The sequence below is a fragment of the Syngnathus acus genome, chromosome 21, assembly GCF_901709675.1.
Source record: "Syngnathus acus chromosome 21, fSynAcu1.2, whole genome shotgun sequence".
NCBI lineage: Eukaryota > Metazoa > Chordata > Actinopteri > Syngnathiformes > Syngnathidae > Syngnathus > Syngnathus acus.
The window spans coordinates 1,929,811-1,949,357 of NC_051105.1; the positions used below are offsets into that span (position 1 = coordinate 1,929,811).

The 19,547-nt window shown below is 46.4% G+C and overlaps 5 protein-coding genes across 11 annotated transcripts; 3 read left to right on the forward strand and 2 right to left on the reverse strand.

Moving 5' to 3' along the window:
* Window positions 1–84: 84 nt before the first annotated feature.
* Window positions 85–2,215, forward strand: hsd3b1 (hydroxy-delta-5-steroid dehydrogenase, 3 beta- and steroid delta-isomerase 1). Its single transcript, XM_037239404.1, has 3 exons — window positions 85–737; window positions 834–998; window positions 1,255–2,215. The coding sequence occupies exons 1-3, from the start codon at window positions 584–586 to the stop codon at window positions 2,061–2,063; spliced, it is 1,128 nt and encodes a 375-aa protein (XP_037095299.1). The 5' UTR covers window positions 85–583; the 3' UTR covers window positions 2,064–2,215.
* Window positions 2,216–3,005: 790 nt separating this feature from the next.
* Window positions 3,006–7,067, forward strand: pla1a (phospholipase A1 member A). 3 transcript variants are annotated; one of them, XM_037239402.1, is made up of 12 exons: window positions 3,006–3,299; window positions 3,564–3,771; window positions 3,853–4,030; window positions 4,130–4,238; window positions 4,308–4,409; window positions 4,504–4,596; window positions 4,844–5,026; window positions 5,115–5,204; window positions 5,598–5,703; window positions 5,997–6,152; window positions 6,526–6,598; window positions 6,736–7,067. In XM_037239402.1, the coding sequence occupies exons 1-12, from the start codon at window positions 3,236–3,238 to the stop codon at window positions 6,739–6,741; spliced, it is 1,368 nt and encodes a 455-aa protein (XP_037095297.1). In that variant the 5' UTR covers window positions 3,006–3,235; the 3' UTR covers window positions 6,742–7,067. The 3 variants fall into 3 exon arrangements, with proteins under 3 accessions (XP_037095297.1, XP_037095296.1, XP_037095298.1); XM_037239401.1 differs by having other exon boundaries at window positions 6,526–6,645; window positions 6,713–7,049; XM_037239403.1 differs by having other exon boundaries at window positions 3,007–3,299; window positions 4,862–5,026; window positions 6,526–6,645; window positions 6,713–7,049.
* On the reverse strand, window positions 6,711–10,465 carry popdc2 (popeye domain containing 2). Of its 2 annotated transcripts, none has more exons than XM_037239406.1 (4): window positions 9,553–10,465; window positions 8,301–8,409; window positions 7,803–8,157; window positions 6,711–7,294 (listed from the first exon to the last, which is right to left on the reverse strand). In XM_037239406.1, exons 1-4 carry the CDS (start codon window positions 10,044–10,046, stop codon window positions 7,215–7,217), a joined length of 1,038 nt encoding a protein of 345 aa, XP_037095301.1. In that variant the 5' UTR covers window positions 10,047–10,465; the 3' UTR covers window positions 6,711–7,214. The 2 variants fall into 2 exon arrangements, with proteins under 2 accessions (XP_037095301.1, XP_037095300.1); XM_037239405.1 differs by having other exon boundaries at window positions 7,655–8,157.
* Window positions 10,466–11,199: 734 nt separating this feature from the next.
* LOC119115149 (cytochrome c oxidase copper chaperone) lies at window positions 11,200–13,781 on the reverse strand. Of its 3 annotated transcripts, XR_005096103.1 has the most exons (6): window positions 13,621–13,781; window positions 12,947–13,238; window positions 12,509–12,628; window positions 11,819–11,944; window positions 11,637–11,748; window positions 11,200–11,356 (listed from the first exon to the last, which is right to left on the reverse strand). XR_005096103.1 is itself a non-coding variant. In XM_037239408.1 (4 exons), exons 2-3 carry the CDS (start codon window positions 11,935–11,937, stop codon window positions 11,664–11,666), a joined length of 204 nt encoding a protein of 67 aa, XP_037095303.1. In that variant the 5' UTR covers window positions 11,938–11,944; window positions 13,621–13,770; the 3' UTR covers window positions 11,200–11,356; window positions 11,637–11,663. The 3 variants fall into 3 exon arrangements, 2 of the variants coding, with proteins under 2 accessions (XP_037095303.1, XP_037095302.1); XM_037239408.1 differs by lacking the exons at window positions 12,509–12,628; window positions 12,947–13,238 and having other exon boundaries at window positions 13,621–13,770; XM_037239407.1 differs by lacking the exons at window positions 12,947–13,238; window positions 13,621–13,781.
* A 164-nt stretch (window positions 13,782–13,945) lies between these two features.
* Window positions 13,946–19,349, forward strand: hcn5 (hyperpolarization activated cyclic nucleotide-gated potassium channel 5). Of its 2 annotated transcripts, none has more exons than XM_037239409.1 (10): window positions 13,946–15,027; window positions 15,545–15,731; window positions 16,231–16,335; window positions 16,400–16,537; window positions 16,608–16,769; window positions 16,840–16,933; window positions 17,022–17,149; window positions 17,228–17,374; window positions 17,451–17,688; window positions 18,421–19,349. In XM_037239409.1, the coding sequence occupies exons 1-10, from the start codon at window positions 14,792–14,794 to the stop codon at window positions 18,585–18,587; spliced, it is 1,602 nt and encodes a 533-aa protein (XP_037095304.1). In that variant the 5' UTR covers window positions 13,946–14,791; the 3' UTR covers window positions 18,588–19,349. The 2 variants fall into 2 exon arrangements, with proteins under 2 accessions (XP_037095304.1, XP_037095305.1); XM_037239410.1 differs by lacking the exon at window positions 13,946–15,027 and adding an exon at window positions 15,057–15,354.
* The last annotated feature ends 198 nt before the right edge of the window (window positions 19,350–19,547 follow it).

The window sequence follows — 19,547 nt, forward strand, 5'->3', positions numbered from 1 at the left end:
ATTTTTTTTTAATGGAGCTAGGTATTTTTTTCCACAGCTTACACACACACACACACACACACACACACACACACACAGAGAAATTCCATGAGTGTTCGTCCTTCAGCTTAAGATAAGAGTGCAGACATCTGACATGGCCAAGGACTACTTTTATTATTTTGACTTAAAAAAAGAGACAGAAAGCATTTTAGAGGACGCAGCATCTGAATTACTGTCCAGATAAAGGAAAAAAAAGGCTTTTTCCTTGGCTTTTTTGTGTGTGCTAATGCCGCAGAAGTTGACCAGTGACTGCAAAGTGTAATAAAAAAATACTACCAGAAAGATTTTGGGGGTTCTGACAATGGTTTCCACGGAGGGTTTGAAGATAAAGTGAGGGTTTCAAAGTATAGGTTCAAAATATAGAAGTAGCACAGTTGAGTGTCATCAATTGATTTTTTTTTTCATCTCCAGATTCCTGTCTGCCACACTGAGCTCCGCCCCTCCTCTCCTTGTCCGTCCTCCACGTTGTTGGTCTTATAAAAAGCAGTCTCACCACTGTCCTGCTGCTCCTTCTTTTATTTTGTCTTTCTGCGAAGGATCTGCGATGACCCTGGACGGTGACGTGTGCGTGGTGACGGGAGCGTGTGGCTTTCTAGGCAAGACGCTGATCAGGATGCTCTTGGAGCAGGAGAAAAAACTCAGCGAGATACGACTCCTTGACATCAACGTCAAACAGGAGCTGCTGCAAAGTCTGGAAGGTAAGACAAAAAAATCCTATTGCCTTTGGTTGGGGCAGGAATTAGGCCTACTCTGCCTCGGCGGAGGTCTAAACAACTTCATTTTCTTATTTTCAGAAAGTCGAAACGACGTCAAGCTGAGCGCATTTGAAGGCGACATAAGAGATGCCGAATTTGTGAGGAAAGCTTGTCGGGGAGCCACGCTGGTCTTCCACATCGCCGCAATCATCGATGTCATCGAGGCCATCGAGCCCAGCGAGATATATGGCATTAATGTCAAAGGTGCGCTCACAAATGCTAATGTTGTGGGTTACAACTTGGCTCAGACCTTTTTCCTTACTGAAATATTTTACTAAGACAATGATATCGGCGAGTAGTCCAAAAACTTTGGCCCAATTCATAATTGCGGCTGTGTGGTCAACCAGAGCCAACGGCAGTGGAGCCAAAACCGAATCCAAATTGGGCAACATGTGGGGTGTTCCAAATCTCTTTCAATCCAGTCCTTCCATCTGTCGCTTGGGTGTGGTTGTCATTCCAGGGACCCAGAACCTGCTGGAGGCCTGCATTCAGGAGAACGTGGCCTCCTTCATCTACACCAGCACGGTGGAGGTGATGGGCCCCAACGAGGAAGGCGAGCCGGTGGTGAACGGCCACGAGGACATGGCCTACCGCAGCTCCCTCAAGACCGCATACAGCAAGACCAAGAAGGAGGCCGAGGACCTGACCCTGGGCTACAACGGCAAGTCGTTGACCAACGGAGGGCGGCTGGCCACCTGCGCCCTGAGGCCCATGTACATCTTCGGCGAAGACTGCCGCTTCCTGCTCAGCCACATGGCGGACGGCGTGCGCAACGGCGACGTGCTCTACCGGATGTCCCTGCCGGAAGCCAAGGTCAACCCGGTCTACGTGGGCAACGTGGCGACGGCCCACCTGCAGGCCGCCCGCAGCCTCCAGGACCCCGAGCGGCGGGCGCGCGTGGCCGGCAAGTTCTACTTCGTGTCCGACGACACGCCGCACGTAAGCTACTCTGACTTCAACTACGAGGTCATGTCGCCGTTGGGCTTCAGCATCCAGGACAAGATGATAGTGCCTCTGCGCCTGTTCTACGTTTTCTGCTTCCTGTGGGAGATGGCGTGCCTGATGCTGCGGCCCTTCCGCCGGGTGGTGCCGTCCGTCAACCGGCAGCTGCTGACCATGCTCAACACGCCCTTCAGCTTCTCCTACGACAAGGCCAAGCGCGAGCTGGGCTACGCACCCAAGTATACCTGGCAGCAGGCGCGCAGCAACACCACCCGCTGGCTGGCACAGCAGCTGCCCAAACAACGAGAGAAAGTATGGACCAAGTAAAATGCTACAGCTGCAGTTTCAACATGACTGCCTTGGCGGTCTGACTTCAAATATAAAAGCGAGCAAGTGCCATGAGATAACCTCAAAGAAAGAATGTTACAAATGGAAAAAGATTGACTTCAAACATTAAAAGAACGCAACGCAGAAAATGATACTCGACTCCCTAAACTGAGTTTTAAAACTTACCAAAAGTAAGATAAATTGAAAATCCTTAGCTAGTACACTAAGTTTAAACAGGAAAAAAGTCACACAACTTACTTGGTAGAATGAGTTTAAATAAAGAGTAAGATGAGTTTAAAAACACCCCCCCAAACATAAAGTTAAAAAAAAAAACATCCATTTTCTATACCGCTGATTGAGTAAAAAAAAGATTGATGAATTTTATTCACAATAATATTTGACTTAACTTTCATTTTAACTTGTCGTTATCTTTAGTCATTTACAACATAGAAACAGCTGATTACATTCTAACAATCTGACAAACTTTGGCAAACACGCACACCCACCCACACACACCCACAAGCCAGAGTCCATTGATCGGCAACAACCAGATCTCAAACACTTTCATTTGCATGCAGCCTGAGGAAGAACAATAAACCTACACTCATCAACCTGGGCAGTCCCTGGTAATAGTATACATTTTCCACAAATTTGGGCAACCCATAGTATGTATACCCAGGCCAGAAGTATCACACAAATGACTAAGTTATAGTAAATTGACTAACTCTGAAGCTTTTTACATTATTAATAATGTAAAATTATTTCATTCTAAGATCTAATGCTACGTCCTAATTTTCTTGAGTTGATCAAGTTTTTACACTGTCCGTTTAGTTTACCAAAGCTATCGCTTGCGTGGGTAGACATCTTGTTTGTTTACCGAGTGACGTATCCTTAAACGACCTATCCGGGACGACTTTCCCCGAAAGCTAACAACCAATCACGTTCGTGCCCACTTGCCCTCGGACGTGGGTTATGATGCATTCAAATTCGCACATATTGTGGTAAAACGCGAAACTTGACGTGTTAGTGTAGTTCTCTATGGGGCGTTTCGTAGTTCATGGGTGCCCGTGGCCGGCTGTTGCGTGACGCTAAGCCGAAAGCCGATCACCCTGGGCCGGACACTGACTTCACTGAGCAGCTGAGCACCGCTAAGCTCCCGTTAACTCCCGGAAATGTGCCCCCCGGCCAAAAGCGTCCTGCTGTTCTTGGGTCTTCTGCTGGTCCAAACGGTCCAAGGTAGGTGATATACCTTGATTTCAATCATGTACAACACTAAGACTTAAGTCAATATTAACAGTCAGGGTAAGGTATTAAAAGGAAAATAAATGAGTAAATAAGCATAATCCCTCAAATAAATATAGTCAACTAGTAAACCATATATTATTGGACATATTAACCGGATTGAGGAGGAATCCCTTCCTAGCTGGGAAGCCTTTCCGATATGCATTCAAGTTGTTGTTTCACTGCAATAATGCCAAACGACCTGGCATCATCATGGAGGATCGGAGGCCTGGGCGGACGAGTGCGCCGACGTGAGCAACACCACATGGCAGCAGTCCCGCCAACAGAGGCAGCAGCGAGCGCAGCCACGGGTTCGCTTCCTGCTTATGACCAGAGAGCGCCTGGGCTGTGCGCGCACCTTCCGCCAGATGCCAGGAAGCGCCTTTAACACCACGCGGCCCACTAAAGTCGTCGTGCACGGATACAGGTGAGAAGCCACGCCCTGCGCTGCATCTGCGCCTCACTTACACGCAGACCAAAAATCACAGCGTCTATGTCGTATGCGCAGAACACTGGGCAGCAAACCCTCGTGGGTTTTGGATCTGGCCGAGTCGCTGCTTGCCGTGGAGGATGTCAATGTGCTGATGGTGGACTGGGTGGGCGCCGCCTCGTTCGCCTACAACCTGGTGGTGGACAACTACAAGGAGGTGGCCCTGCAGATTTCCGTCCTCATCAATCGGCTGCAGGTTGCCAACGACTCGACATCACAATTCTTTTCTTGTGATTTATGATCAGCTTCGCATCGCATTTTATTTTTTTCCCTAATTGCTGACTATCCTAAACAGAAAGTCGGATGCAAGCTGGAGTCGTTCCACTTCATCGGTGTCAGTTTAGGTGCACACGTGGCCGGATTTGTGGGAACGCTCTTTAATGGCAGGATTGGACGAATCACGGGTAAACCCTCGACGAGTATTCATTTGATTTGGATTGCGATCCGGAACATTTGCTGTTGTTTCTCTCCAGCTTTGGACCCTGCCGGTCCCATGTTTAAGGGCGCCGACACCTTTGACCGTCTGGACCCATCCGACGCGCAGTTTGTGGACGCCATACACACCGACTCAGACTGTAAGGTCATATTTGCACCAAAATACATAAAATGGGAATCTTAAGCCTTCATTTTCTTGTACGGTGTGTTGTTTTTTTTGTTTTGACCTATCAGACTTTGGCATCTCCATCCCGGTCGGCCACGTGGACTTTTTCCTGAATGGTGGAAACGACCAGACGGGATGCACACGATCCCGGTTTGCCACTGGTGAGTTCCGCCCTATACTAAATATAGACTACACTTTAAAAAAAAAAAAAATCAAATCATCAAATCTTGTGAAAGGTACAAAAAAACAAATTCGATCTGAAGACTGCTTTTTGGCATTGAACTGGACCGTACTAATTTTTGGCTGGCCTTTCTAACGTTTGCATCCTCATGAAGTAAACCACGCCATTTTCTGGCACTCTCAATAGCACCTGTTTGAATCCTACCACTTTTCGTGTGGATTTGTCAGTTTTGGGCTTCCTTCCAGTGTACGGCTATGTGATTTGTGACCACATGAGGGCGCTGCACGTGTACATGAGCTCTCTGAGTGCTTCGTGCCGGCTCAGCGGCATCCCCTGTGACAGCTACCAAAACTTCCTGCAGGGTCGATGCCTCCACTGCAACGCCTTCCAGGGAACGTGCCCCACCATCGGTCAGTGATCGAATCTTGAAGCTTTATTTTAATGTCAATATTTGGCACCAATTTCATCTTTAATGGCAGCTTATTGTGTGTCTTTCAGGTCTGTCCGAAAAGTGCGGCATCACCTCATCTCCCCTCCCCAGCGAGCAGAAGCTGTTCCTGCTCACCACGTCTCTGCCGCCTTTCTGCGGTGAGAATGCATCCACTTTGTGTACATTGCGAATGTTGAACGGAGCTCGTACCCTTCCTGATGAGCGTCCTCATGTGGATAGAAAAGTAAAGCCAACGTACAAACGGTCTCCTAATTGCGGCACAAACATCAAAGACAAAGCCAGCGGGGAAACGTCGTTAGTCAGCAGAAGCAAGCTAATGAGCTCCTTTGCTGCGTTTGAGTGACCCTGCACACGCAAAGGAGAAATCAATCTAGTGCTTTCCAACAAGAACATTTCAAAGTCAGTAAAGCCAACCCCAAAACAAAGAGCAATGTGGAAAATGGGACTTTTTTAGCAGGCCTCCTCCAATTTGGAGCACCTCCCGCCCGGTGTGACTGATCTCAATGTCATCTGTCATGCATGCGCTGCAGCTCATCACATCCTTCTCGTGTTGGAAGCGTCTGCTCTCGCTAAAAGCGCAGAAGTGGAAGTGACGCTGACCACCGGAGAACTGGAGACACGACGACGACTCCGGCTGTGGGTACCGCCGCCGAACCCTGTCTATCATCCGACTGTTTGATTTCATTCAAGACAAAAATCATGTTTTCCTGATACCTATAATGTGTGGTGTGCCAGCATTTCCACTATAACAAACCTTGAACGAGACTGGAACTGCCATCACCTCATAAAATATCTGAATCAAGGTCCATGGCATGTTTTTCTTAGCCTGACAGTCATCACTTACTTCCCTATTGGTCATCTGCAATGGTGACATCCTTGGGGGAGGTAATAACTGTCCGCAGTGATGAATGAATGTGTTTGCGTTTTAGTCAAACAGACGCGACGATGTACCGGATGATGTTGGCTCACCCGGTGGCGCTGTGTGAGATCCACTCCATCACCCTGAAAAACACGGGCGCTCGCTTCTACCGCCAGAACGACATCCATCTCAAGTCCATCTGTTTGTCTCAGATTGCCGCGCCCAGGTACGTATAGAAAGAAATGCTTTATAAACACGATTCTTTAGTTTTGTTGAGTCGATGGTAAGCCCTGCAGCCATTTAGGTTTTACTGTAATGTGCATGCCAGGCCACGGGGTGGAGATGTTTTCCAAAGCTTTCGTTTCAGCTAGTAAGAGATGGTGCAAAACTGGTTGAATTGTTCAGATAATGTTTTTCAAAGTGTTCGAAGGCAACAATTAAAATCATTTGTTGCTGGGCAGAATTCAGAATTGTTTGTGGAGAAGAAATATTTTGCCAGCCAGAATGACATTTTTTAATCGATTTAAAATTGACTGGAGTGTCACTTGTTGCTAGGCCGAATTTAAAGACAAATCTTTTTTTTTCTGTTTTGTCATCAGGCGCGAGGCTCCATTGTGCGTGAACAACATCAACATCCGACGAGGAGCTCCATGGTCACATGACTTTGTGCAGGTGTGCAGCTAGCTCTGACACCAACTTTAGAGACCAAACGAGGAAAAATGGGAGAGGGACAATGGAGCGTCGCGACAAAATGGAGACTGTGGAGTAGGCACACATTAGCATGTTTTTTTGTCATTTCTAAATTCTAGCTATGACTCAAATCAATGAACGGTGATCCGTCAATTGTTATGAGAGGAGTAACTAAACCAAAGGCAAATAGACACAGTGAAGGAGGCCAAGTTAGCAAGTGTGTTTATTGTTGTCATTTTACACACAGGCTTAAAAATAACAGCTAAAAATAGCCTGTACATGAATCATTCCAGAAAGAAACATTTTCACTGCACTCTGCACAGAAGCTTTATGGAGAAATGTTGGCCCCCTGTGGTAATAAATCAACTGCAATTGGACAATTTCACATTAGAATGGTGGATGTTCAATATTAAGAACAACAACAAGAAATGCTAATGGTTGACTACAGTAATGCATTTTATGTACAGAGGAAGCACGCAATTTCGTTTGTGTTTTTCAGCAAAATAACATGAAATGAGCACAAGTGATGTGTGACTCAAAACAAAAACAAATAACTGTGGTCCAAATAGTGAAAGGTCAAAAGAAAAAAATGGTGTGGTCAGAGTTTGGGAGTGTCGGTGGGAGCAAGAGGCGCTCGGCTCCTCTGGAAGCGAGCTGCTCCTCCGGCCACGTCCCCCCCTGTGGACACAAATGGAATTAGACTGGACTGGATGCCACAAATGAGCAAAATATCAGTTCACAAAACGGTGAACGCGCAAAGCAAATTGCATCCAATTTGCTAATTAAAACAGGGAAGAATCACGTCACATTTATCTATTAGCACAAACTTGTTTATTGATGGATTAATTAATTAATAATGGATTGGGGGAGTCGTCGTTTTTTTTTCTGACACAAAAATAGAATCATATATAAATATTTCCGAAATATTTAATTTTCTGAAAACGTATTTGTCTGATTGTTAATATCGTGTTATTGTGAAAGGTGGCATCCATGCACACGTATTTGCCGTCTGCCACGCCACCCAAGTGCAGTACTTACATGTATCTTAAGCGGGTGAGCCAGTGTGTTAGCTCCGGAACCCCTCGCGACCCCCTCTACCTCAAATAATCCCTCTCACTGCCATAGTCGGTTAAGGAGCCCGCCAAGTCGGCAAAGTCCTCCAGGACTAGGCTGGTGGAGTCCTCACCAGAGGGCAGCTCCGGGTCAGACGGCCACGACCGCCCGACGGGGTTCTCGGCCCGGCGTCCCCGGTCGGGATCCGACTCCCGGCGGGGGTGCCGGTCGGCCCGCTCGGGGGGCTCGCCCTCGCTGCTCTGCGACGAGGGGGCCAGGACGTGGTAGAGGCTGGGAAGGCGGATGTCCAGCAGGACGCCGCTCTTGATGTACAGCTTGTTGTTGAGGTTGTACAGCTTCTCGGCAATGTCGTAGCCGAGCATGACGGCGAACAGGCGGCACACGTAACGTTCCTTGGACATGAGGGACAACAGGCGGCGGCGCCGCCAAGACACGTAGCGGCAGTCCTCCTCTGCCGTCAGAGTAACCTGAATTTGAACAAACGCCTTTAGAAAAGTGGGACAGAAATCGGAAATTTGGGCTGGTCCGGTTACTTAGCTAATGACTTAGCTAATGACTTTGAAAGTAGCTAAGTAAAGATGCGGTTGTAGGCCATGCGGCGTGACGCTACCTGAAACTTTCCGTCCTCGTTGGGCCTCAGGGACTCCCACTCGGGTGAGTCGAGGAACTGGTGTGGGTGGATGTAGTGCAGGAACTGACCCTCCAGAGATACGTTAATCCTGACGTCAGGCGTGACAAGGTTAAAGAGGGAAAGCGAGATTAGAGCGCTGAAGGTCACCGATTAAATTGAGGTGACTTTTCCGAACATTTGCGTAATGAACTCCGCGGGGAACCGAGAAATACTGTCCTGCGCCGCGAATATTTGCTGCGTCAAGCTCCGTTTGTTCGTGTGCCAGAGACGATGGATAAAGTCATCAGGACGTTCCTCGGTCGGGGGGAGGCAAGACGGCTTTAAAATAATCCACCGACTCAAACGGGATCGCATTAAAAATTCCCTTTTCTCCTCTACGGCTGCAGCATCTGATCTTCCATGTCTTCTTGGTCACTTTTACCTGAGACAACCTCGGCAGAATTTGAGGCCGTTAAAGTCTGTAAACAATTGAACAAATACTCTGCGAACTACTTTTCTGTGTAAAACATTGAGCGTACTTCTTTGATTTTGTTGCTTGGGAGTTGACCCAATGCTCTGCAGCAAATGGGGCTGAACAGGAAGCAGAGGCAGAAGCAAAATATCCCTGCGGCGAGCACGAGGAAACGCACGTTGCTTCCAACATCTGCTGGGGAAAGCATCCAAGTACACGCTGACGCTGTAACAGCAGATTAGCGCTTTTTGGAATGAGCTGACCCCCGTCGTTAAGCATTCACTCGTCTGCCTCCCTTATGATCTCCGTATGGACGAGAGGGATGCATTACCCAAGGCCTTGAACTTGATCAAAGGAATAGAAAACTCATGGTTTATGACCGACCGCCTTGGGTCATAAATCATCTCCGGTACCGGTACCGCTTATCCTGTTCAGGGTTGCAGCCAGTGTGAAAGATGGCCGGCCCGATTACGTCACAGAGACCAGTGAGGTACTTGGTGTCATCATTTCTGGGGGGCCTTGAAAAGAACTGCGGTGAGCTGTTAGCATGGTGCTAACAGCGAGTAGGCTTTTAAAACTGCACGAGTGGGAGCCAACTGTCAAAACAAATCAAGCAGAAGTGTTTCCGCTATCTAAAAGTAGCAAAAACAACAAGATCCATCTGCGTTGTTAAGTCCTGGAACTGCAGATCACCAGTGGCCCTGCTTGGGAACTAAACCTGCTCTGGGGGACCACTCCAGCTAACAAAGTTGAACCAGAGCAAGCACTCAAGACACCCACCTGCCAGACAGCAGAAAGGAGAGCCTCTCGATGGCCGTCTTGCCCTCCACCGCGTACGTCTGGCCCGCCTTCATTTCCAGCACCTTGTTCTCAAAGGCGCCTGCGATCTCCTTGAAGACCTGGATGGGCACCCCCAACGGGACGTAGACGACCCGGTAGAGGGTGGCCAGCTCCTCGTTGGGCAGGCCTTCCTGGTGCAGGCGGTACAGCAGGTGGCAGATCTGGAACAGGCAGGCCAGAAGCAGCAAAAGGTTCCAGGTGACCGCGTCGGGGCCGCATATCGTCAACCAGCCCCACACAGTCAGGCACAGGAAGGAAGGGGCCAGGAGGCCGAAGATGAAGAGGCACCCGTAGGCCCCGCTGCCACCCATGTAGCCCAGGAACAGGACGGTGTTGCCCAGATGGTAGAGGGCACCCTCGGTGTTGTTGCTCCAGCCATCGCAAACCGGGGCGGCAAACAGGACATCTAGGAGACTGGCGTTCTCCACACTCATGTCAGGAAAAGACGGGAAAGTCAACAATCCAAATCGATTCCCTCGGAAAGTTCTTCAGGGTCTTCTCACGGTTCTACAACAATCTCATTATGCGACCACTTTTCCATCTCGGGTGGCCACTCTTTCAGTTCAATCGCCGGCCTGCACTGTGGAGACAACAGCTGGAGGGAGGCGGTTAAGCCGGGAGGAGGAGGAGGAGTGGGAGTGGGGTGTCGTCGATATGGAGTCCCCACAAGGATCACCATGTTTGGAATTGAAACCCAAGGAGGACGCGAGTGGCCGACAGAAAGCAGGCCCGCTACTTAACATATCAGCCAGAAAGAAGCAGGCAGGAAGTGGGAAGGACTCTGCGCCCCTGTCAACTCTCCAGAGGTTCTGACGGGCCCAAAAGGTTTTTGTGTTCCTGTGTCAGTTCTGTCTCGAACAGGGCCGAGTGGATTAGGACGCGCGTCAAAACAAGATGGATGACACGGCGGGTCTGATTTCACTTAAAAATATCCACTGCTGCTCCCTGGCGTACTTAACTCCCCATCTCAATTGACAAAAAGCAAGAGCAGTTGGGAGAGGAGACCTCTGCCAAGGCTTGTGAAATCATGATGTCATCCATTGTTGTCAATGGATTAAAAAAGAATTAGAAGTGTTGAAATATGATCAATTGGGTTGTTCTATTAACATTGGTTATTTATTTGGAAAGATTTTTTCCAATCTCCAGCTGTTAGAATTATTCCAATGCAAACATACATTCTAAATAGAAAAAAATCTCACATTTTTATTTTCGCAAATGCAACCGTTTGAAATTTGCAATTTTTAAAACTTAAAAAAAAAAAATAATTAAAATCAAAGCTATGAAATAATATTGAGCCCCGAGGAACTTTAAAATGAAGCAGTACATTCAATTCTGTTTGTTCAATAATCCTTTCCATTTACAACTTTGTTAATACTTGCATTAGCTCTGTAAAGGACAAAATGATGTACGGTCCACTACAGAGAAGTATGCAGATATGTCAAGTATTGACATGAAGCTATTTATAAACGCCTGAGTGCATACCAGGGACACCAACCATTCAGGGAAGGGGGAAGAAGGTTAGGAAGGCATCACACCATTAATAATTCACCATCCACTCTTAAAAGAAAAAACATTTAGGAGCATAGGGATGATTGCATAGAACTTTTATTTAAATTTCAACTGCAGTGATCATCACAAATAAGAAAAAAATAAATAAAAAGAGAAGTTTTGTTTTTCCAAAAACTTTGCGGGCTGTCGTCGTTCATTTTGATGAGGGAGGAACGGATGAAAAGGTGGCACACATCTAAAGAGTGAAAACAGACTGGTCATGTTTAGGTGGCTGCAAGGTTGTACAGTCAAGTGCAACAAGCTAAAATTAGCATTTCACCCGGGCCACTTGACTCCCCACATATCACTGACACCATTTTCACGATTTAAATATCCACGCTGTACACTGAGCATGTACACAATTCAGGCTTTCATCAGAATTGGCATTTGAAAGCCCTTTTGTCTTGCTCAAAGTGTAAGAAAGATCACTTTCTTTGAGGTGGATCACCTTGATGTGTCATTTTGACTTTACTTACCACACACATACACCCAGAACAAAACGTTTAAATCTTGAATCCCAGTTGCCTCATGCAGTCTTTGTGAGCCTCGATGAGTTCCGTGCAGTTCTCTTCACCCTTTTCAATGATGCTGTGGAGAAGATAAATACAATAATATCAGTATTTGAAGATTTAGTACTTTGATAATGCAACGTTTTTACCATGCGTCTCTGACTTTCTTGGTTTCAGGACAAGCGCAGCACGGCTTGAGCGGCTTCTTCTGCTCGCCGCCCTCGGTGATGGCGGCGGGATCCGCAGCGGCGGCAGACACGGTCGACATCTCAAACCTACGACGGAACGTGAAAGAGATTCTGTCATGATCTCTTACTCAGGTCTGGATCACACAACTAACTCATCAATATCCAAACTTGAAAGTTTCTTAGTGAAAGTGAAACTTGTGGTGCCTGAGACAGTGCAGCAACAGACAGTCGGGTCCACATTTGATACATCAGACAGATTTTATATGGTCATAAATGGTGAAAATGAAGGTTCCTCGATTCACAATAATACACTTTACACGTTGAATTTAATACAAGAGTCGTTACAAATCATGCGTCATCAAAAAGCCCATTGATAACTAATCGTATGCAAACATTAACATGTGGGAGGTCAGTTTACTGATCACATGTCAATAGACGTCGAAAACACGTTTAATGGCCGAAAAGATCTCTTTTGCCCTACATTGCATAACGCACGTGAGGGGCTAACAGCGCATCTGCTAGCGCAGTCAATGTCGTGACGTCACAAGCTAAACTGCTCGAAAAGCGCTCTATTTTGGCATCTGCGCTCAGAAATGAGGTCGTGCAAGGGAAATGTGGACAAAAATGCACCAGCGAAAACGTAAGACTCACTTTTCAGGTGTCTGACGTTACTTCGCGGTGCGCAGTTTGCTTCGCGCTGTCACCTTCACAGAAGACCAGGAAGGAACCGGCTCGTCGTCACGTGACCACATCAACCGAAAGCAAAGCCTTCTGGGATATGTAGTGTTTTCGTAAGACATACATAATACGATGCATTGATTGATTGATAAAATGACGTATATTTACATGAATATAAAAAATTAATTCAAAAAGCAATTTGAATAATTTTATAATAATTAGGTAATTTTTTATTTTGGTTAAATTAAGTGTTTGGGGTACATTTTTATTATTGATTTATTGGGGAAATAATACGTTTCTAGATGACCCCCGCCCCTAAAACTTAAAATAAAAAATTGTAATACGTAAAAAATATATTTTTTTCCCCCCTAGCGCACAAGACAAGTGTGAAAAGCAAGACCTTAAACTGACCTGACCAAGTATCCAATTAAAAGGACTCCCTGTGAAGCAAAGCAGACAATGCAAGATGTGACTCTGCTTTAGCTGTGCATGTCTGTGCCTTCAAATTGTTTGCTGCTGCTGCTGCTGCTGCTGCTGCTGCTGCTGGACGAAAAATATAGAGCAGGGGCCAGACTCTGGAGTATTGAAATATGAAAAATGCATTTGTGTGTGTCTGTGTGTGCATGTCTGTGCGTCAGCGAAAGAAGAAAATTCAGGCGTAAGCAAGCAGAAGCCCTGAGTCATTATCCCCGGCAGCTGTGGCCTGTATAAACAAAAAAGTAAGCAAAGCATATTATTTGCAAATATTCCCCTTTTTTTCTAGCAGCTCTACTGCAGACATTGCAAAGTCCTCATGTTGCCTTCCGTGTTTTTTCAGAGACATTGTACCCAATCAGCAGCTGCTCTCATGTCTCTCCAAGCGTGCTGATTAGCATTTACAGCCAACAAATTACCTCCCGTGATGATAAAGCTTGACGAAATGAAGCCAACCTTGGACTGAAGGACTGAAATCTGTAAATGTGGCTAACTCTAAAAGCCGTGGACATTTGACAGGACATAAAAAGACTCTTTCAAGATTGCTTCCTCTGGTCTGAAATGCTCGCTATCAACTTTTCAGCCTGGTTTGAAGCGCAGCATTCATTTACCTTTTAGAACTGACATGACCTCAAAGATAATCCTCCCTTCGCCACAGCTGCATTAAATCCGTCCAAGCAAAAACAAATGTGAAATAACTCCCAGTGTGTATCCGTGCACACGTGCTCATGTGTTTGTCGTGTTGTTGATCAAGTGTAAAGAAGCCACACTGAGCTGCTGCAGAGTGCTCAGGTAACGAAAAAGGATTTCATTACATCCTACGTCGAATAGATGGATGGAGGGAACGTAATGGCCCAGACTGAACTCGCTGCTCCACAAGCAAGGTTCACACGAGCACAACAGTAATACACACACACACACACACACACACACACACAAAATACAGACTTGTACAAACAAAAACTGAGACATTTCAATACAATATGGCTTGTAGTCGCACAAACATAGAAAATTGAGAACACACGCATACAGCCCATCCATCCATCCATCCATCCATCCATCCATCCATCCATCCATCCATCCATCCATCCATCCATCCATCCATCCATCCATCCATCCATCCATCACATGCACACCGGACGCTCGAGGATGAGTGACAACTGGACTTTAGCCTCTTGGCATGATTCATAGAGGACGAAAGTCACATCTTGAATAGTTGATGAGTGCAGAGAGAAAGGGAAGAAGGGTCGGAGGGGAGGAGCAGAAATATATAGAGAGAGAGAGAGAGATGAGGAAGAGGGATGGATGAGAGAGGCCGAGAGGGAGGGATGAGGGTGGGTATCATCCTGCCTCCACGCCGCTTCATTAAGGTTGAGCTCTTCATTGGAAAAGTAGCAGGCAGGGAAAAAGAAGAACGGGAAGAATACAATGAAGATGAGGGGCATATTTTAAAAAACACTTTTTAAAACATAGACATTGCCTCGAAAGAACTGGAATACAAATACAATACAAAGAACGAGAACAAGAAAGGGAATAAGAATATAAAGTAGAGGAATAAGAACAAGAGGAACATAAAGAACTGGAAGAAGAGAATACCGACAAGAAGCCAAAGAAGACAAATAAATAGAAGAAAAGAACTGGAAGAAAAAGAACGACGACGAGACAAACTTCAAGAGGAGGAAGACAAGAACTTGAAGAACAACAAGAAGCAGAAGAATAAAATCAACTCAAACAAGAAGTACAAGTCTGGAAGAATAGCTGGAGTCGAGTCGGGATGGTCCGATGAGGCGAGCGTTTTGTGCCACGGCGGCCATGCAGAGACTGAGGGCTCGGGGAACGGCGGCGGCGGCGGCGGCGGCGGGATGCGAGAGGGCGCCCTGCGGGTGGCGGGCGCTGCTCTTGCCTCAGCAGAACCGCCAATCTCTCTACATGTACGGAAGCGAGGTGGCCGTGGAGAAGGAGTGCATCCGCCAGCTGCAGAGCGGCGTCTTCGTCATACATCCCTTCAGCCTCATGAGGTACACCTTTGTTGACATTTGCATCTCTATACGCTGTTGTGAAAAGAAGTTAGCCGCACCTTAAAAGATTGCACCTCCATTATCAACATTTTGTCACGCAAGTGTAAAAAGAAGTCAACCTGGGCCGACTCATTTTCACCTGCCGCAATTCCCATTTGGAGCAAAAATGTGCTGACTGAGCAGGCAGAGATTTTCAGCTATTAATAAATGTGAGGTGTTAATAATAGCCTGGTGCGAGGGGGGACATTCAGGAACACTGTAGGACACCCGTTTCGGGAAGAAAGCATCGGACGAACATGATTCCGCCGCAGAATCTGCTTTAATCAAGTAAGGTGATCACACAGTCATCTGAGCCTTGTAACAGAGACACGCACAGTGTGTGTGTGTGTGTGTGTGTGTGTTTAACTCATTCACTGCCAACCCAGTAAATATCTTTGACGTCTATAACCGTCAATGGCGTTGAATGAGTTAACACAGCCTTGACTAGTCAAGTTTGATGATGCTCCGCCTCCCACAGGAGCTACTACATCATGGGCATGATGGCCATCACCTTCCTCAACTTGATCGGCATCCCCATGGAGATCGCCTTCCTGGACGGCACCAGCGGGCTAGCCTGGGAAGGCTTTAACGTCTTCTCAGACACGCTCTTCCTCATCGACGTGGCGCTCAACTTCCGCATGGGCATCATCAGCGAGAACGGAGAGGTGGACCATCTTTAAAATGTGTCTCATTCAAGTTAAATGAGATCCATTAGCTTGGGTTGGAGAGTGCAGAGAAGGTCATACAATGAAGTTCTCGCTCAAGCATGCGAGTGAGTCGTGAGAACGCGGCAGAGTGCAGATGGGCCTCCGGTGATTGGCCGGCCGGATGTGACAAAAGGTGAAAACCCGGCTTAGCGGCTTTCGCGTCACTGAGGCTGATGATCTCAGTGACCAGGCTTGTTAATCTGTGTTACCGAGTCAGGTGACAGATGAAAAGGCCGGGACAAACATCAGGATTACAGATGCTCCACAGAAGCCATTCTCAACCGCTGGGTTAGGAAGCAAATGAAAACAAAGCTCATCGGTGCTAATATCAATCTATCCATTTATCCAAAGCACGATTGAATTATTATTAATGATTGAATTATTGGCTGATGCCAAAGATGACGCAAAAATATCGTGAAGCTTCAATGCTCAACTTTCTCCGTCCGCCAATCCTTAGGAAGCCATCCTAGACATCAAGCGGATCCGAGTGTGCTACCTGAGGACGTGGTTCATCCCCGACGTCATCGCCGCCTTTCCCATCGGCTACATCCTCCTCTTTGCGGTAATCAGAAGCACCATTCTAATCATGAGGACGTCAGAAGATAAGAGTGTGCCATTGCGTTTAGGATTTACATTACCACAGTGATGACAACCCCTCCAAGACCACCAGGATGATGAGGATCCTCATGTTTGTACGTATCCTCAGCCTCATACGACTGGCACGGGTGTCCAGGCTGGTGCGCTTCTTCAACGAGGTGGAGAAAGTGAGTTGACTTTGTGAGGAATAGAATTCAAAATAATCCTCCAAAGGTTCTTAGCTGACCTGTTCTTCAGGTTTCCAACGCAAACTTAGAGGTGGTGCGCCTGTTCTTCCGCATCCTCTCCCTGTTCATGATGATCTTCTTGCTGTGCCACTGGAACGGTTGCATCCAGTACTTTGTGCCCATGCTGGAGGAGTTCCCCACCGACTGCTGGGTCCGTAAGGAGAACCTGATGGTACGTTCCATCTCACCCAGTACACCTGAAGCATTTGTCAAACCTCAGGCTTTCAAACCGTGTGTTCTAGAATGCCACAGTCATCGTGAAGTACTCTTGGGGGGTCTTCCGAGCTCTCTCGCAGATGATCGCGCTGTCTTATGGATCCATGGATGCTCCCACCAGTGCGTGCATGTAAAGCTCACCAAAATAACACTCAGTGGTCCTCCAAAGCTTTTTGGTATTGGTAGGAACTTGTTGGTGGTGTTGTAGATTACGTGGAGATGTGGATCGTGATGGTGAGCATGGTGTCCGGGTGCCTGATGTACACGGTGCTGGTGGCCAACGCCACCGCCATGATCGCCAGCATCGACCCCGCCGCCAAGGAGTACAAGAGCAAGGTACACCACGTTGAAACCGCTAAAGATGCAGATGCGGATATGGAAACAAAAAGTACTTGTCTGGATCTGTCGTCACAGATGAGCCGCTTGGAGCACTACATGACCTTCATGAAACTCCCGCCAGAGCTGCAATTGCGCATCACCAACTACTACCAGGCACGCTACGGAGGGAAATGGTTTGACGAGAAGGAGGTCATGCACACCGTGTCGTCTGCCTTGAGGGAGGTAACAGCAGAAAAGCCGGTTCCGACCCATGATTACATGATCGGCAGAACATCTGCTGATTTTCCCTTTGCCTTAGCAAATCCTGACAGTGATGTGCAGCCGCCTGCTCAGGAACATGCCGTTGTTCCGGAACAAAGACGAGAATGTGCTCATTAGCATGGTGCACAGGCTGGACTACGAGGTGTTCCAGGAGGGCGACGTTATCATCCGGGAGAACGCGCCGGGAGACCGCATGTTTTTCATAGACCACGGTCAGGTGCTGGAGGAGAAAGACGACTTTCACAGGGAGCTCTGCGACGGAGATTTCTTTGGAGGTACGATTGGATCTTACACAGCGACATGTGCAGGAACAGAGACCGATACAAGATAGATGCAAAAACAGCTAAGCTAAAATCACAACTGCGTCAACAGAAGAACAAATAAAAAAAGCTCCCTCCCGCTTTAGCACACAATAATCCAGATTGTTAGATAATGTTTTTTTCTGCAAGGGGTGAATTTGTGTGTCATGTCGTGTGAAACAAATCTTTTCGTCAGCATCTGCCCCCCTCTTCAAATTGTTTCCAGTAAAATTCTGTAATAATCCTCAAACACAACTATGATTTAAGAAAGTGAACAGCAGCTTTTCATGGATTATCCTCCCCAGTGCCATGTTCGCCATCCATCCATCCATCCATCCATCCATCCATCCATCCATCCATCCATCCATCCATCCATCCATCCATCCATCCATCCATCCATCCATCCATCCATCCATCCATCCAATATACAGAGACTGTACTCTGAAATTTGTCACATGCAAGCGGCTATGATGTCAGCATCTTTTAAACACAAAGTAAACACTGCAACCTCTCCAGTTAGGGGGATTTATTTAATTCTCAGCCTTTAAGTCCATCTCATAGCTTAGCGGGCTTTCCACATTAGAGGGGGGGAAGGCTGTTTTTTAATTCCTCTAACTTGGAATTAATTGTCAGTTCTGCCTGCCTGTAAGTCTTTGTTCATCCACCGCGACTCTGCCTCTTACATGTGTGCGTGTGCGTGTTGAGCAGAGGCTTGCGTGCTGACCAGAGGCAAACATCTGGCCACGGTGAAGGCGCTGACCGACTGCCAGTGTTTCAGTCTGTCCTGGGACGACTTTCAGGAGGTGCTGCAGGCCTACCCGGACCTGCGCAAGGATTTGGACAAGCTGGTGGAGCTGGATGCGGGATTTGCATGAGGAAATAGACATTTCAGACTTGGGGTGGGCAAACCTTTGTGCTCAAGGGCTGCATTTTTTTTATTTGATTTTTTTTAAACCAGCAGATGGGACAGCTCATTCATAGATGAATCTTGAATTCTATAAATATTTATATATTTTATCATTCTCATGCTATACAGAATTTGCACATCATTTATTGATGCAAAAGTAAAAGTGTGTATTTAGACAATAAAAGTTAGAATGTAAAATAGATTGGTACATTGATTTACAAACGTCCGCATTTTTTTGAGTTGTCATATTAAAGAAGACAGCGGGCCGGCCGGATTTTGCTCACCCCTGTTTTGGAGGCATCCCTCCTTTTAATCATCACAGCAATAATAATCAATAAAGAGCATCAAATGATCTCTGTTGTTCCTACGTGAATATTGCTGTCTGTGAAATCTGCACAGATGGCACAAGCTATTTTTGGTGAAAGTAATTAAATAAATAAAAGTAAGTACAAAAACAGTCTGGACACTGTCCGCATTTCAAGGTGCTGTAGTGTAGTTATCCAATGAATTGCTTAATAACACGTGGCATGGACTCTTAAGAAATGTAGAGTAATGTGGGTTGTATTAATATTATTGTCAATGTCCACACGTCATTTTGATTGAATAAAATTTATACTTATTAATTATTCAGGGCACTAAGGCAACCCTCAAGAAATCAATACCTACATTTGGTGATAATTTCTACACATTTGTCTTTTTACCTTTGTAATAAATCTTTTAAATTGGAAAAGGACTTTTTGGCCGCTCCAATTTCTATACAGCTATAATATCGTACTGATTAATTGCTTTGCATATATAATTCTCATTGTCCATACAATATAAATACTATAAATACCATTTAATTTACTTTTATAATTACTATATGAATATGTTATACGTTTTTGAGTTTGAGAAACAAAAAGTATATTTCTGCTAAAAGGAAATCTGT